This window comes from Polyergus mexicanus, unplaced genomic scaffold (genome assembly GCF_030449975.1).
Source record: "Polyergus mexicanus isolate NDT 795.1 unplaced genomic scaffold, iyPolMexi1.0 SCAF_11, whole genome shotgun sequence".
NCBI classification, from domain to species: Eukaryota; Metazoa; Arthropoda; class Insecta; order Hymenoptera; family Formicidae; genus Polyergus; species Polyergus mexicanus.
The window spans coordinates 7,726,404-7,744,014 of NW_027223331.1; the positions used below are offsets into that span (position 1 = coordinate 7,726,404).

At 39.7% G+C, this 17,611-nt stretch overlaps 2 protein-coding genes across 4 annotated transcripts; one reads left to right on the plus strand and one right to left on the minus strand.

Moving 5' to 3' along the window:
* The first annotated feature begins 646 nt into the window (after positions 1 to 646).
* On the plus strand, positions 647 to 14,084 carry Fwd (phosphatidylinositol 4-kinase beta fwd). 3 transcript variants are annotated; one of them, XM_070304568.1, is made up of 12 exons: positions 647 to 765; positions 7,141 to 7,386; positions 8,279 to 9,270; positions 9,516 to 9,633; positions 9,736 to 9,870; positions 9,967 to 10,127; positions 10,245 to 10,375; positions 10,456 to 10,686; positions 10,763 to 11,056; positions 11,147 to 11,523; positions 11,626 to 12,098; positions 12,187 to 14,084. In XM_070304568.1, exons 2-12 carry the CDS (start codon positions 7,205 to 7,207, stop codon positions 12,372 to 12,374), a joined length of 3,282 nt encoding a protein of 1,093 aa, XP_070160669.1. In that variant the 5' UTR covers positions 647 to 765; positions 7,141 to 7,204; the 3' UTR covers positions 12,375 to 14,084. The 3 variants fall into 3 exon arrangements, with proteins under 3 accessions (XP_070160669.1, XP_070160667.1, XP_070160668.1); XM_070304566.1 differs by lacking the exon at positions 647 to 765 and adding an exon at positions 1,488 to 2,360; XM_070304567.1 differs by lacking the exon at positions 647 to 765 and adding an exon at positions 1,492 to 1,814.
* Positions 14,085 to 14,725: 641 nt separating this feature from the next.
* Positions 14,726 to 17,139, minus strand: LOC138937901 (protein ST7 homolog). Its single transcript, XM_070304572.1, has 2 exons — positions 16,378 to 17,139; positions 14,726 to 16,199 (listed from the first exon to the last, which is right to left on the minus strand). The coding sequence occupies exons 1-2, from the start codon at positions 16,805 to 16,807 to the stop codon at positions 15,076 to 15,078; spliced, it is 1,554 nt and encodes a 517-aa protein (XP_070160673.1). The 5' UTR covers positions 16,808 to 17,139; the 3' UTR covers positions 14,726 to 15,075.
* Positions 17,140 to 17,611: the final 472 nt, after the last annotated feature.

The following is a 17,611-nucleotide window of genomic DNA, read 5'->3' on the forward strand; positions in this document are numbered from 1 at the left end:
TCAACCTGATGATAATCACACGCTGACTGCAATGATTAACAATCGTGTATTATGTTCGTTCAGCATTTTCGTCATTATTATATATTACAAACTCAAGCACACGATCCCCGTGATATTTTCTATAATGTAAAATGTGTTTTCATGTTAAACAGAAAAAGAGAAAATGTTTGAAAGATTTTTAAACGTGAAATAATATATATATATATATATTGTAATAAATATTAAAAAATTTTTAATAATTAATATGTATTAATAATATTTAATAAAATATTAATAATATTATATATATTTCGTATCGTATGTGTTATCTCCGAAAGCGATTTATGAGAAATAAAATCAGTTTTGGTAGGAGCATGCTTAGAATTATGATAATTATTATTCTTATTGTTATATATTACTATTATTTTCACTATTAACTCTGTTATATAATATTTTATTATTATATCATCATTATATATCATAAAGACTATCGTTTCTCTCTTCGCGTTTTACGACGTCGTGATGTCATATTTCCTCGTAAAGATGAGTGCTAATTAAACCAAGACTATCCCGTAAGATATATGATTACTCGACGAGAGATTTTCTTATCTCAATATATACTGTCATTCCGTTCGGTTGATAACGCATCGGCTTACGTCTCAACACCGTCATCGCCACAACGTCGAACAATGCCGGAGTAAAGTGACAATGAGATGAAACGCTGTCAATACGCCAATGAGTATTGCTAACGCTATGATATAATAGCCGTCGCTGGTGAAGAATTATGTACGCCCCTTGTATAGTGAGAAGACGATAAAATCGTCCATTATTATTGCTATTTAAGAGTGATTTAAACTGTCAATAGAATCATTACACGTGCATTTCTTTCTTTAAACATGATCATTTTTTGCGATATCCGGAGTGGAGTGTGATATTGAATGCAATAAGTAAGTGATATAAATATAAACTATTGGAATATCGAATTTTGTCGAAAAAAAAAAAAAGGATTTCATATCCGGATTCTTGTATTAATTTCCATTCGAATGGGAAAATCATTTTTGTAACCACATGTTTATCTAATGAAGCAACGTATATATAAGTTAGCTATTAGATATGCATATATGTAGTAGTTAAATCGAGTCAAGTGTTTCATCCTAATCGAAATACGAATATCATTATCAGCGAACTATTTAAAGACGGAAGCTGATGAATCACTTGGACTTTACACATGGATTTACGCATGAACTAATTCCAAAATTCTCACGCACATATTATACATATCTAATATATTATCTCTTATTCTCAGAATTTAGTTTTAAATATCAGAGAATAGTTTCGTACGAAATTAATTTTCTCAAAAGTCCATTAATAAGAGTTGATTGAGATTTATCCTTCTTAATTATAATAAATCTTATACGTGATGACTAAATTTTTTTTTTACATTATTCGTGAATAATGAGTTTTGCGAATGCAAAATCCAAGTTCAGATTCGGATACATTTCCAGTCGAGCACGAGTCGACGAAGCATCGTGCGAAAAAATTTGCGATTAAAAAAATTAGCCCGCGTGAAAGCGCTGTCAGATTATACGCACGGACGTTGGCCACGCGACTCGCACGTGGCCCGCCGATCTACTCGTGCGTTCCTGCAACCGCAGCCGCGCTTCTAGGTATCCCAGAGTTCACGTCCGCCGTATTGGTGTTGGTAGCAGTGCGCCGCCGAGTCAGTGTGTCAGTGTTCAATGTGTCGTGCGACGAGCAACAACGTCGGGCCTGGCGAGCAGCCGTTGTCGTAGCCGTCGCTTACAAGCGAGCAGCATTGATACGTCGAGGAAGCGGTACGTGCGCTCGCACGAGAGAACGTGTTAAGCCCGTTCGCCGCGTAACGTCGAGTGTCAGTCGCGACGGTAGCGCATCGTCCTCATCCTCGTCATCCGTCCACTCATCGCCTAACGATGCATCGCGCGCATCACGTCCGCGACGACGGAGCCGCGATCGACGCGCGGTGTTGGGCGTAGCCGGCGGCATCGAGAAACGACAAGAGCGTGCCCTGTGTGACAAAAGCCTGTGGGAACACTGCCGCGATCGCTGCCATTGCGATTGAGCGAGCAGGCGGGACCCGTACTGTCGGTGCACCCGTACTCGCGTAAGAGAATATAGCGACGCGGGACGCGGGCGTACGTATACGCGTCGCTCTTCTTCCGTCTCTCTTCAATTCTCGCGCCCTTCATCCCCGGGCGCGCGACATCTCCGCGCGTCGTCGCTTGAAAATTCGACGCGCCTAGGACGACCAGAAGACGAGAAGAACGATCGAAACGTGCGAGGCATGTCGTCGTAGCGCCGTGGCACAACTCGTGGCCGAGATCTCGGATTCTGAGCGCGAGGTGAGTGCCGTTGATTGACGTTTACGTCGCAGCGATTGATTCTTTCGTCGAAGAACGACGCGACAACGGCCGACGGTGGGTGTAGAGGGATTTTCCAGCATTGCGTCAACATGCGGTCGACACGTAGAAGGTTCATTCTCGCACATACGGCACGGCACGGCACACCCATCTTGTTGCGCGAGCGAGCGCACGACGAACGGCGCCGAGTCGAGCGGCGTGTCGACGCGGTGGCGACGGTGCCAGGAGACGCTCGCGCGGCGCGGCGAGACGGAGAGGCGGTACAGCATACATACATAGATCGAAATCGCGAAAGATCGCCGTCGCGGATTCTGCGTAGCGAGAAAAGAGCACGCGACGACTGCGACTCGTTAACTCGTCGGATTTTACATCGCACGAGCGCTGTGATTCTGATGCTGTGAAAAATGATTTCCGAGTGTTCGCGTATCGATGGTGATTTGTTAAATTGTCAAAATTATTACGCGATTGGAATTCGCTCGTGTAACTCGAGTTCAAATTTTGTTGCTGGAGATAATGATTTTTATGTTTATTGTTAGTCATATATATATAATCGCGATAATATTGACATCTTCTGGTTGTTTAGCATCGAAGAACCTCGAATTTATTCGAGATTATATCGTTCTCAACATCCGGTTATAACTGGATAAACCCAAGTCAATCAATGACGACTTTGCGATTCGCTGTTCCCGATACTTACGTTCGCATGATTAGCCTTACTTGATAAGTACAGCATTCTTTACGACGGCATGTTTCGGATACGATAGTGTCACGCGCACGATGAATGTAGAATGTCAAATGGCATGGCTAATTTGTAGTTCAACGCCGCGGACGCTGGACTTTGATGTTTACTATATTGGAAACGCGGGAACACTCCGCGCTAACCGCATCGATACACATTCGAGATTCGAGACGTTCGCAGAAAACTTTCGCTTGGCTCTTGCGATGTCGTCGTTCGTTCAAGTTTCATGAAGGCCGTAAAAAATGTCACAGGACCGGAGATCGAATCGCCAGACACATCTCGCGTTTAAAAAAAAAATCTTGTACTAAAAGAGTTAAATCTATACGATCAAGCATAGTTGTATACATATTTAATCGATAATTTCTACATTTTTCTTATTTTACGAATAAGAATATGAAAAATTGGCAATTGAATCGAGCAAATCGTTCTGCCATTTTATAAGAGAAAGTTCTCAGAATAGCGTAAAGACGCGTAATCAACGCTCTTGAAAGTCCGTCAAAGGCCGGTTCGATCACTAACGCCGATTATTAGATCATCGACGGAATTCACGTATAACGGTCCACATTCACGTTCGCCTCGATCATAGTTCATAGTTCATACTAAACAGGAATTAGTCATTAAATAAAAAGTGAAACGTATCGATATATTCTTTTATTTAGATATTGATCATTCATAAAAAAAATATTAGCATCGAACTATATCGATAGATACCGTATCGTGATGAAGAAATTGATTCGATTGCGACGTTAAAAGGGAGGAGGGCGTTTTTTGCCTCCTACGGGATTTTCAAAAAACATTTTTTTTTTTCTCTATTGTATGATCATTAAAAATATCAAAAATTACCATGAGATGAGAACAAAACTCGATTCATAAAACTAAAATTAATTATTAGTCTAGATATGCCGTTATGGTATCTAAGCCCTTTTCGTGATTAATAAAATATTTTTGCTTTATTATATTTGCTTTTTTTTTAAAAAAAAAGCAAAATGAAAAAAGAAATAATAAAAAAATTAAAATGATATTAAAACCTCTATAACGATCACAATCTTGACGCGATGTAAAGACTTGTAGGCAATTAATAATGATCATCCATTTGTTATGGGCACCCATATTTCAGGAATAATTTTTTTTTTTTTTCCCCACTATGAGCTGTATTTATCTTCATCTTGGGGACGATACATGTTGAAGTCTAAAATGATGTTAATATGATGGCAGAACAGTATAATGAGCGAAAATATTTTATTAATTTACTTGTTAGCTATGAAAAGGGCTTAGGGAGGATACCATAGTGATATACCTAGATTAATAATTAATTTTGGCTTTATGGATCGAGTTTCTTTCTCACCTAATGGTTATTTTTGACATTCCTAATGATTATACAATACAAAAAAATTGTTTTTTGAAAATCCTGAGGGACAAAAAACGCCCTTATTGACTCTCCTTTCTTTTTCAATATTATCTCTATGAAAAATTATAAATATAAATCAATATTATATATATATATATATATATATATATGTGTGTGTGTGTGTGTGTGTGTGTGTGTGTGTGTGTGTGTGTGTGTGTGTGTATGTATGTATGTATGTATGTATGTATATGTAATATAATATTAAATGATTGCGAATTGGCGGATTTGTTTTTATATTTGACATAACGCGTGTCGATATTCGATATTGCGAGTAAATCGATACGAAACCGACTCAAATATGGAAAAACCGAATGCTGAAAGATATATACACTACGTGTGCATATTGAGATATGATTTATCTATTTGTATAAATTTTATAGGTACTATTTTATTTTTCATTCCACGCTTTCTCTCTGCTCTTTTTTTTTCTGTGATTGTTACATATTCGACACCTTTTAGCATGACCGCGAAAGTATTATCTCGTTTAATTTATAAATAAATAAATGCAGGAGAGACGAGTGTCGATATAATTTGTACGAGTCTCAATTTTGGAACCGGGAATATCCTCGTAACGTCGAGTACGCGCCGGCACCGAAGCAGATCGGTGAAAGCATACGGTTCCATGCGCGTCGTGAGTTTCGAGTCGACCGACTATATGGCAGAATTTTGCAACGCGCAACCGATCCCGTATGTCGAGATAGAAGCCCCGGTTCCGCACCGTAACACTCGCGCCGCAATCTTTAAAATACTACGTTTTATCGTGTGTCACGTGGAAGTTATTTCATATTCATTCGTCTTAACGCACGAAAATAAAGAAGAAACTTATTCGCTAACGAAAACTTCGCGCTCGAATTTTTCGATGAAATAGTAGATGATCGACAGACGATTGATTTCATCGATGACAATATGTTTGTATAGCTATAACGATAATTTAAAAGCGACAGTTTATTATTTTAATACTTTTTAATATATTACCGTGAGGCTCACTGGTAATAGACTTTCAAAGCAAATGAGTCCGAAAGTTTTTGCAAGCTTTTACGCACAATTTCTGAAAAAAAAATTAAATTGATTATTGAAATTAATGATCGAGAAAAAGCACCGATCGAAACCTTTTGATGTAACGTCTTGGAATAAGCAAGTGTAATTTGTTTACGTTGGATGCATCAAAGTTCACGCTCACGTAGGACGAAATTTATTGAAGCGATTTATATATTTCTTATGAAGAAAGCAATTGTTTTCCACGTCATTTTCATGTAACTCAAGAGTATAGCATTTTTTTCTCTCTCTCTCTCTCTCTCTCTCTTTTTGTACTCCCGTTTATTCGCAGAGTAATTGCGTAGAATGCGGAGGCCGGTTTAACTACGCCAGGAAGAGATCCTAGAAAGTGTTCGAATTGATAAAAAGCCGCACTTTCTAAATGTCTATGTATTGCGGCATCGTAACTTTTTTTATTCGCATTGCCGTCAACGCGGACATTCGACGAATCCGGTGACCTTCTGTCAAATTCAACATTTCTTTCGATTGTGTTGCTTTAAATGCATTTTCACGATTAATGTTTGGATATGATGTCATGTTAACTTTAACAATTGCTAAATAGAAGAAAAAAATCATCTAGATATATTATATGTAGGAAACTATAAATTTTTTGCAACAATCTGATTTTAAGACAATGTGAAAAAAAAATAAATAAAATAAAATCTAGTTAACTTGAAGTTTTCTTTTACGACGGGAAGAGGGATTCTGGAAGCAACAGGAGAGCCGTACGATAAATTTACGTCGCTTTGTAAATTATTGCTCGAAAGGAAATTCCAATCGCGTATCATCTGGGACGCGATCGACCTTCCTGACAGATGCACGATTTCCGATCGCTCGTTCTCGCAGCATAAACAATCGGGATGCGCTCTCGCGTTCTTTCCGCGCGCGACGTCTCGTTATAAAACCGATTAAATTTCGCAGAGCTGTGAGAGTGTGTCTTCTGTTGTGTATGTTAATTAAAGATATGGCACACTCTCTTCGATCCGAGATATACTGATTCCGTTATCGCACTTGACACATCGTTTGATAACGATGACGGCGGCGGACGCGTATTCTTGTGTCAGCGGTTGTCGTTGACATTACATCGAGTCGTTTTATTCGTGCTACGAGTAGTCGAGATTGCATGCGGAAAATGATATCATTCATCGTTCTCGTCCTACGCTCCCAAAAATAATGAGAATACCGGAAGTGTATCTCGTCTCGCTGCGTTCGCGTAGCTTTTCGTGCAACCAACTCCGTAATTTTGTCGCGCGAGCTGTTGACTTTCCTCGCCTCGCATATGCCATGTGACACATTCGAGGCTATGTCTATTATTGATTAGGATCTTTTCTTTTGATACGATACGACTGTTTCTATGCCATCGATCAATTTATCGCGATATGATTATTGAGATGCGATAAATATATGTTACATGCAAATATGCATATAATCCATACATATGCGTGTAACAAGATTCTTTTCTGTATCTTTCCCGAGCTCTAAATATAAAAACGTCACGTACGTTTTCGTATTTGAATTATGTGCATTTTTCCGCGAGAAATGGGAGGCGACACGCTGATTTACGTGTTTACGTTTTACAGGTGAAGCCCCAGCATGGCCAGCAGATGACTGTTAGCCGAGCCGGTGCTCGTACTCGACTCTAATATGAGCGAAGTAGCGGCAGTATCGCCGACTGGTAGACCTACGCGCCAGGAAAGCGTGACACACATCAAACGGCACAAGCTGGCCAGTTGTAATGTTCCTCTCGTGCACGGTCGGCCGAATCCGTCGATCAGTCCACGTAGCAGACTGACCACACATCAACGAAATCATAGTTTGGATTTCAGGTATATATTTTGATTTCGTCATACCTGTTTATATCGCGAACGTGTGTCTCGTAAGGCTATTTCCCGAATATTTCCGAGCCACTTGCGAGCCATGCGCGCGAGCTATTTGCGAGTCGTGACGAGTCTGGCGCGCGCGCGTCTATTATACCTCCTGGCACTTGTTGAATAAGCAATCGTAAAGTCGTATTTTGTTTACCGCGATTATGCGATCGACGCGATCGTCTTCGACGATCTAGATTGATGAGAAAATATATGTAGAAATTATATCGTATATGAATTGAGGAATATATGAGGTATTTAAATTGGCTGTTCGCGACGATGATAACGGCGATGGAGATGTCATCAATATTAATAATCGCAACCGCACGCGGTCTATCCTACCTATTTTCTTGATGCTTTCGCAGCCGCCAATTGGAGCCGGCCAACATTACATGTATACAATTTCCTTCGGTCAAAATATATACGTGGCACATAATTTGATTGAAATTAAAAGATTCATACAAAATAGATCCCTTATTCTACATGAAGATAAGAAACGTAATAACAGCAATAAACAATGCACGATAAGGACACGAGTAATATTATTAAATATTTTTAACACATAGTAAAAAGATAGAATACTAGATTATACGGATAGCAGATCGAGTAAATATACGTAAATATATATATATTGTATATCTAATTATAAAAACTATTATCTAAAGCATATTTTTCTATAAAAAGGTTGAAATAATATTTTATATACATATTTCTCTCTCTCTTTCTATACATTTTCTTCAAATATCAAAAAATCGAAAGTATGTGCAACTCTAAAATAGCCTATAAAATTTTTAATTAATTGAGAAAATTAATCAACAAAATACTTATTAACAATAAAATTACCGATTTCTAGATCAATGGGTATCCTACTGCCGCCGGTGCCTCAGGCGACCGCAACGACGTTGACGCACCATCACAGGAACCGAAGTCTGGATTCCGCTTTGCAACGGATTCCAGAGGTGGACGTGACACCGAGCCCGGAATGTGAGAATCCTGCCCCTTCATCAGTCTCTAAGACGACAACGGTATCGTCGTCGTCGTCGTCGTCATCGTCGTCGTCGGGGCCATGCGGGAAAAGCGCTCGCATTGCACGAGAACGCGAGGATTTGGCCAGTCTCGGTTCTGACGATTCGGGCATCCTTTGCGGCTCTGATAGCGGCTCGAGCGACGCCACAAATGCGCCCGCCACCCGAGAATCCAGCGTAGATCATTTGCACAGCCGCGAGAGCCTCGACTCATCCGTATCACAACCAGGGGACTCGGTGTATTCGATTGACGTAGTGGACGGTATGGAGAACGGTGCCGGTATGGTGTCGGTGTCGATGTCGGTGCCAGTGTCACCTGTGGAACTGTCCACGCGTCTCAGTGATAGTCCTACGTCTCCCGTATCCCCCAATGATGAGACCAATGATCGTAATTGTCCGCGATCGTACAACGACACGAACGTTGTTGGTGAACTTTGCTCGCAAGAACCGCGAATAACTAACGCGAATGTGCGAGAACGCACGTGTGGTGATGATTATCAGCATCAGGAACGCGCCGAAATCTACCAAGCTACTATAACGCAAGTAGCGTTATCATCGCCGTCCGTGGCCAATACGAGCCAGAATGAGTTGGCCGGAGCGGCCATGACTCTTTGCTGCGGTACGACTGCGACACAGCAACAGGAAACTGAGACGGTGAAAAAGCAACCAGATGTTATCCGTCGACAGCAACAAGAGACGAAACAACCGAAACCGTCAGAAGGCTGTCTACTGCGACTCTTCGAAAGTCAAATATTCGACATGTCCATGGCTATTTCCTATCTGTTCAATTCGAAAGAACCCGGCGTTCAGAGTTATCTAGGTATAATACATATTAAAAAGAATTAATTTTTTTAAGCAAGTTTGTTAATTGTATCTCACGTTTATTATTCATAAAGTAATAATTATTATAAAATAAACAATAACATTTGTTATTTTCATTATACATGAGCTTCTAAATTCTATATCGAGATAAAATTATTACAAATTGACTATTTTCTAGTAAATGCATCTCATATATTTGACTGATTTGATTGATTTTTAAATATAATCTGTAACGTATTATAGGTAACAAGATGTTCAGTTTTCCGGATAACGATGTGGACTTTTACTTACCGCAGTTAGTTGTGATGTATATACAACTTCACGATATAACAGAAGTTCTTTATCCATATCTTGTCCATAGGTAAATATAGGAGATACTGACGCATTAGAAGGTTACTTGATTGCATGTCTTACAAGTCGCGATAAAATTTAAATGGATTAAAATTAAACGAATCAATTGCAGATGTAGACAATCGGCAGATTTCTCGTTAAAATGTGCCTGGCTGCTAGATGCGTACAGTTCCGATGCTCATTTACCATCAAAGAAGAAGTCTCATGGGACCAAATTGAAAAATCTTATTTTGTCAGATGAACTCAGGTAAGATCAATAGACAGATTTAAGGAGCAACGGAGATAACAAACAGATCATACATGTTTAGAACAAAGATTTATTACTAAGCGTGTAACATTTCAGGCCAAAGGGAAATGAGAGTCGAAAGCAGCGTGGATTGCAAGTTCCTGCACCATCACCATTGCCCTCGGCGCAGAACCTTACGTCGCCGAATAAGAAAACCCACCAAAGATCTCAGTCCGATGCTACTGGATTGTTCCAGACTATACGCCGTAGTCATTCCGGTAATTATCCAAATAAATACATATATAAATATAATAAATTACGTATTATATAATGTTCGTATGAAAGCGTTTTAATAAGATTATTCAATTTTCTATATCGCGTATTTTTCTTAAAAGGTATAATAAATAAAGTAAGCCTTGGGGACCTGAGCTCTGGTCGAGCGTTTGACAATGGTTGTACCTGCTTTTATTCCTGCCAAGGTGTGGTGAACGATTTGCGAGGTCAAAAAACAGATTGTTTCTGCAATGTGAGTTATTACTTTGTACAAGACAATAGATGTTTTACTTGAAACGTTGCAACAATATAAAATTTATATTCCTTATACAGGCACCTCGACTCGCGCCAGAATTTGAATTTATTCAAGCGTTAATATCAATTGGTAAATTGCTCGGGACTATCCCAACAAAGGAAAGTAAAACCGTTCAATTAGTAGCAGAGCTCAACACACTTAATTTGAATCTCCCTGCAAGGGTGTGGCTGCCTCTGCACAGTATGATACCCCATCATATTGTGCGAGTTCCACCACAATATGCCGCAGTTCTTAACAGCAAGGATAAGGTACGGACATTTCGCTGTATATCATATCCTTTGCAGAATTTAAATATCCGATTTTCATGGTGATATTATTGCACAGGCACCCTATATAATATATGTGGAGGTATTAGAAGTGGAGGATTTATATACGTCGCCTGTGCCGACAAAAATAATGGGTAGTTCATTGAGGCATACCAAGTCTGAGGAGAATTTAACGGGCGGCGAGCAATCCAACATATCCACTTCCGATAGTCAGCAAAATTTAGCGGTGCGACAGACACCTGTAAAAAATATCTCGCCTTACGCCGTTAGAAATACAGATGTGACGTTTAATTTCCCCGATGATGATCCCAACGATTGTTGGAGTCAGGAGGATGACGAGATTACGCAGCAGGTGAGTACATATTCGTATTGAAAGCAACCACATATAATTTTTTTTTAATTCTACTTTCTATTCTAACTTTTTCTATTCGTTTCTGTGCAGTATTTACAGCTTCGTAAGCCGAAAGATCGAGATACCATATCGCAATTGAGTCAAGAATCGTCTGACAGCAGAGAACCAATCTTCGTACCAGGCGATATTAAGAGAAGATTGAGCGAGATGGCAGCTACGCCAAGTGCGACTTTTAACCACGATCCCGAGGATCCATCGGCGGCGGTTCTTAAGGAGCCGTGGGAGCAAAAGCAACGACGCATAAGAACTTCCAGTCCGTATGGGCACTTGGCGTCTTGGAGATTACTCGCCGTGATCGTGAAATGTGGCGATGATCTCAGGCAGGAACTTCTCGCCTCGCAGTTACTTTCGATGTTGCAAAAGATTTGGCAGGACGAACAAGTGCCACTTTGGGTGCGACCATACAAGTAAGTACTATGACTTATTAATGCAAATTTTTTTATCGAGATATAAATTTTAATGCGAAATATAATTTTTCTCTTAAATAATGATTTTATTTTGTTTTGCAGAATATTATGTTTGTCCAACGACAGTGGTCTGATTGAACCGATCCTAAACACCGTCTCGCTCCATCAAGTGAAGAAGCAGTGCCAATTAACGCTTTTCCAATACTTCGAACGAGAGTTCGGCCCTTCTACCTCAGAGACGTTCCGCAAGGCGCAGAAGAACTTCATTCAGAGTTGCGCTGCGTATTGCCTGGTCAGCTATCTTATTCAAGTGAAAGACCGTCACAACGGCAATATTCTGTTGCATAGCGACGGTCATCTGATTCACATAGATTTCGGTTTCATTCTCTCGACGTCGCCAAGAAATCTCGGTTTCGAGACCAGTCCGTTTAAATTGACGCCGGAATTCGTCGAAGTGATGGGCGGCAATCAATCCAAGTTCTTCGAAGAATTTAAAAGTCTGATCCTTCAAGGTTTAATCGCGGCACGGAAGCACATGGAGAAGATAGTCAACCTTGTTGAGATCATGTTATCGGGTAAGTAGTACTAATCCTCCATATGTTCGTATTTGCGTGCACCTTCAAATCCGCATATTTGAATGAGTTGTATCGATCTTTTTCGCAGGTTCTCAACTTCCGTGCTTTCGTAGTGGTGGGGCGGCGACTGTTCAAGGTCTCAAGAATAGATTCCACCTCACGCTAACAGAAGATCAATTGCGTCGGCATGTTGAGGATTTGGTCGAAGGCAGCATTCATTCGTGGTCCACTAAACTCTATGATCGATATCAATATTTCGCAAATGGCACTCTTTAATATCAAAATTAATAATCATCTCTATCTATCACGTTTTGACTGAAACTTTTTCGTAAGATTGAAAAAAGACATTAATCTTAACATCAACGTGTTGCGGCATTCTTCACAATTTTCACATACACTTAATTGCGGGGTCGATCAATCGCTAGTGAGCATACCGACCAGTAAGAATATTCTCAAATCAGTTTACAGTATCGGGAAATTTGTTTTGTATTATAACAACGCGTGATAACAGATAAAGATAAATTAATTATACATTGCTGTTTATTTTAATTCGCGTTATAGATATCTCCGCAGTTATTTGATAAAAGCGTTTGCTTAAATTGTGTTATACTGTGAAAGATAGCTTCTATCAATTTCAATATGCAAATAAAGAATAATTTCGGTGAATACAACGATTACACGAACCGATGCAGAAAAAGACAAAACATTCTTTTTAGGCATGTGAGCTAATTTTGATTGGGCACAGCTGTTTTCTAGCATTCCACAAGCACAAATGACGCTTAGAACGGAAAAATCGCTTTCCTCTTATCGGATATATCGACAGCCTCGATGAGGCTAGACATATAGACAATTCGGATAGATCATTATTCTTCGAATTTTACACTATTCCTTACTTTCGTGGCGAGTAGAAACGATATGAAATATTTTTAGCAAAATTCAAATCGATCTCGATATTTGATAAACTAAAAAATCTCGATTAAAGTAATGGAATATATATAAATATTTTAAGAGAACTTAAATTGGTTTAGCGAGTAATGTGAGCGTTTTGTTGAAAGTTAAAAATATTTATCGTCGTTTGAATTAGGTAAAATGAAAGAAGGAATAATCTCTATGAGAATTTTGGTACCCAGTTGATTATATATATTTACTGTATATATATATATATATATATATATATATATATATATATATATATATATATATATATATAATGTTTTTTGTTCGATATATTAAGACTGCTGTTGTTTACGTATGCCTCGATTGACACATTACGAATTAGCCATCGCAGTGCAGACGTGTTGTCGTTGACTGAACGCGTTGGACTGCTAAATCGAATGTAAAGTGCGTAATTTGTTAAAGGTGCCTTATTTGTGTAGACTCTACGCTGTAGAGAAATAGTGAAAACGATCAAATCCAGATGCACAGTGAAGTGGCGTGTCAACGTGGCAACTTAGCGTGAAGTTGATCGATTGAGAAAAGGACAATTTGTAATTTGTACATATAACAAAAGAAAAAGAAAGCAGTGGAACATTGCGAGGACTTTATAGATAATTCGCGGCAATAAAAAAGTAGAATCTACTTCCAGTACGGAGAAACGGAAAAAATTTCCATTTACGAAGATTTTATCACAATTCTGGCGGGTATGCGAGAGAGCTACGTACAAAATATAGGCTTGGATATTAGCGGGAGGTGAATACTCAAAATATTTCCTACTTTGTAGATTAGTACTCTTCGATAAATATATCTAATCGTACGCGATAAAGAATTAAGGACTAAGCATTATATACTAGCGAATCTTAAGAATCACATTTGAAAGTTTTTACATGTTCTTATATTACGTAAACATTAATTTTCTTTCCGCTCCCCCTCCAGACGTTGATGCGAATAGTGTCGTAGCTGTATGTATGGAGGATAATATTATTTAATCATAATTCTTCGCATAACGTTTTACGTATATGTCCGTTAAAAAAAAAAAAAAGTAAATTATATAGATATACATATAAACTCTAAAGAAATATTGTACATAAAACGACAAATTTTATCACCTTATTATGCTATATTGTTTAAGAATCTAATCGAGGATGAATATGAAGCAAAATCAAAGTTGCTGGAGTCAGCGCGGAGTACCGGAGAGTACCTAATCTGGGCTCTCCGACTTCCAAGTGTCTTATATATATATATATCTTTCTTCTTTTATCTTTTCTTCTTCTATCATAACCGTTTCACATGACAGATAGGCAGACCAGAAATCAGATATATGGTTGTAGAACGATCGAGAGAATGTGAATTTAATCCGTCGATTTTCTTCGACGCATCGATTGTCTCTTATTTTTGATTTCAGCGGTTTCGCATAAAAATTGTATATTATACGTGTGATTAATGTGAGAGATTTTAACGTTCTCATTGTTACTGTATAAGAATGATGCGGAGGAATATACACAAGGAAAAGTCAATTCCTCTTGTTCCCGATTAACTGAGCACACCCAAACTTTCTGTCCTGTTGATACCTGAAACATCAAGATCTCTGATTTGCCTTGATCTTTCACCTCATTACGAGCTATTAATAATATCAATTATTGAATAAATACGAATGCGATAAAACAAAGAGAGTTTATTTAGTACCCTGTTATTGTTTCACATAAATTTGTATCATCGGGTATCACAACTCATATAATGTTAGTGATGATGAACTATCGAGAAAAAAATATCTAATTCATTATTTTTACATTCACTTTTCGTACATTTGATGAACTTACGGTACTAGATGTATAATCGTCGCTACAAGATATATCAGTCATGAGAAAAATGCAAACAGGAGTGTACACATTTGTTTATTTATATATGTACACATTTGTTTATTTATATACGTACCTGATAGGGGCGACTACGAAGAGATAGAAGAAATGAAGCAATAAATATATCGCGAATACCACAATAAATCTTAATTTAATGGAGATCATATGGAAACACAGCCTTATTATATTCTAGAGAGCTGCTGCAATAAGTTAGAGGGCAATATAGTTTCCAGTTTGTCGAGAATGTAATAAAATGGATGAGAGAACCAGGCGAGCATGGAACGGGCAACTACGCCCATAGTGTCCGGGTATTGATGGGTCAGCAAGGCCAACAGTGCGGTGAACGAGCACAGACCGGCGGTGAAAAGGATGAAGAAGGGGAGCTCCTTCTTCGGGTAGACGCTGACATCGTGAAACGACGGCAGGAGTTCCCGGTCGGCACATTCGGTACATGTGGGATACGGATAGAACAGATGTCCGCGCTCGAGCGGATATGGCAACATCCTAAACGTGCCCTCCCATGTGCAATGGAGCAGATTCAAAGCGCCTTCTATCTGCTTCCAGTGCGCTAAATGGAAGAACGCGTATGCAATTGCCTCGGAATCGCCACGCTTCAGCACGTGTTCAGGCGGGAAGATGAGCGGCTTCATTTCCAGGAGGTACTTAGGTACATGAGGATTGAATTCCACGGCCCGATGAATCGCTTCCACCGCCGACATCTCGGCGGTGGTCAAGCCACGTTTGCTGGCAATGTCGGGCGAAAACTTGTCCGCCACCAGCCGTGCCTTCAACAACGCCGCTGTATAACAGATGGTCGCCGATTTCGGCAGACTGATGTCGTCGTACTTGGCCAGCACGGCCTGCACGTCCGCGTACGCTTGCATCTCCAGTAGAGTCTCGATCAAATTTTCATGAATATTCAATACATTCATGATGGGTGGCACCTCCTTCGTGAGGTCGCGAAACATTTTCACTGCTTCCTTCAGTTTTCCCAACTTACGCGCGCACATCGCTAATCTTCTTTTGATGTAGATCAACACGTTTGTATCTCTCCTGTGCATTGCTTCGGCTATGGAGCCTTGATGCTGGGTATTTTGCGATTTTTTATAATTGTTTTCGGCCACTTTTAGAGCTTGCTTCAAAATCTTCTCCGCCTCTACAATGGTAGTAGCCTCCTCCTCGGCAAGAAGAATGTAAGCTGGTGCACAATCGGGATTACGATCAAGAGCGCTATGCGCTGCTTGTATTCTGACTACTGGATTGCGTTCTCTCCAAGCTGTTTGCATAATCTCGTACTCTGCTTTACCTGTAAAAGAAAAATTAATTTTGAAGCTAAACTTGATATTTTGAGAAAGAAAAAAAAAAACAAGATTTATCTTGCGCCATTTGACAAGGCATTTCCAGTTTACCAACTTAGTACAAATATTTGAATTTCTCACATAATACACATACATGCTGAATAAAAGCGAATCCAGAATCTTAACCTGTATCACCCTCGCAAGTGAAGAAGGTCTGATGATCCTGAGCAGACAGATTCATATCGTAGTACGTAAGGGGCTCCTTATTGGTAGCCCAGTAAAATCTCTGATATTCCGCTCCCCTGAATAAATTAATCGGATTACGCCAGACTTTGCACTCCGGTACGGTTTGCTGATTCGAAGATCCGCCGGAGCCGTTCAGGCTCGAGCTATTGCTATCATTAGCGCTGTCACCGCCGCCGATCCATGGCGAGATATGGTTCAGGGATACCTGTTCGATAAACGAGGTGCCGTATTTCCTGAAGTACCACCATTCGAAGATGAGGATCAGGCCGGAGATGAGGGACGAGGTGCCGGTGAGCGCGACGTAAAATTTTGGGGTTAGGGTACTCAAGAACATCGTCGAGTCCCACATGCTGGTGAATAGTAGTGCCATTTATGCTTCCGAGGAACTACTCGAGAATCGCTCCTCGCGTTTACTCGCTCCGTCAAGTTCGTATGTTTCTATCACCGGAGAACACGAACGTTCGCCACGTCGAAGACGATGACGAGCGACAAAGCGTCGTGTATTCTCCTTCTCACGCTCCGAATTTTATCGCTTATGCAAATTCCTTCCGTATATCTGAAGAGAGAGAAATATTGTTCAACGCGCGACACGTATCTATGTGTATCTGACTCGGCGGCACGCGTACATCGCCATGCACATTCCCGGCGCGTAGTACGTAAATATTTTCGACGATGCTGAAAACATCCCGCACGATGTACGAAACGGGCATGGAGCAAGGGGCAAGGGCAAGCAGGTTCCTTCTCCAGTCGGTAATATTGAGAAACCAAGAAAAGAGATATAACATAGTAATGGAGAAAGATCGATGGTCGATACTGCAGAATACTTGATGATAAATGAAAGATTTTGCTACGTCTTATTACCAGCTGTATCTGATCTAATGCAATATCAACGATAGATGGAGGTATAGTTCAGTTATACTTCTAGAACTATCCGACATCTTACTTAGACAACGGTTGTTGAATTTAATCGTAAACATCATTAGTATCGTTTTATAGATGGAACATTAATATATCTATTTCAGTGATGCAAATCTGTATGTCGAGAAAAGACGTGAGTATGTATCGCATCTTATTCAAAATTGCGGGTAATATTGAATAGTATATTTCGTCAGTAAGAGAAACTCGCTTTTCAAAGAATCCATAATCCTTAACAAAATTCAGGGTAAAGAATTGT

What these genes read in the sequence shown, in the direction of transcription:
- Fwd (XM_070304568.1), top strand. Translation starts at nt 7,205, where the DNA reads ATGAGCGAAGTAGCGGCAGTATCGCCGACTGGTAGACCTACGCGCCAG. An exon ending in TATCCATATCTTGTCCATAG is followed by an intron (nt 9,634 to 9,735) that starts GTAAATATAGGA and finishes AATCAATTGCAG; the next exon opens with ATGTAGACAATCGGCAGATT. An exon ending in ATTTTGTCAGATGAACTCAG is followed by an intron (nt 9,871 to 9,966) that starts GTAAGATCAATA and finishes GTAACATTTCAG; the next exon opens with GCCAAAGGGAAATGAGAGTC.
- LOC138937901 (XM_070304572.1), bottom strand. Translation starts at nt 16,807, where the DNA reads ATGGCACTACTATTCACCAGCATGTGGGACTCGACGATGTTCTTGAGT. An exon ending in CACTTGCGAGGGTGATACAG is followed by an intron (nt 16,200 to 16,377) that starts GTTAAGATTCTG and finishes TTTCTTTTACAG; the next exon opens with GTAAAGCAGAGTACGAGATT.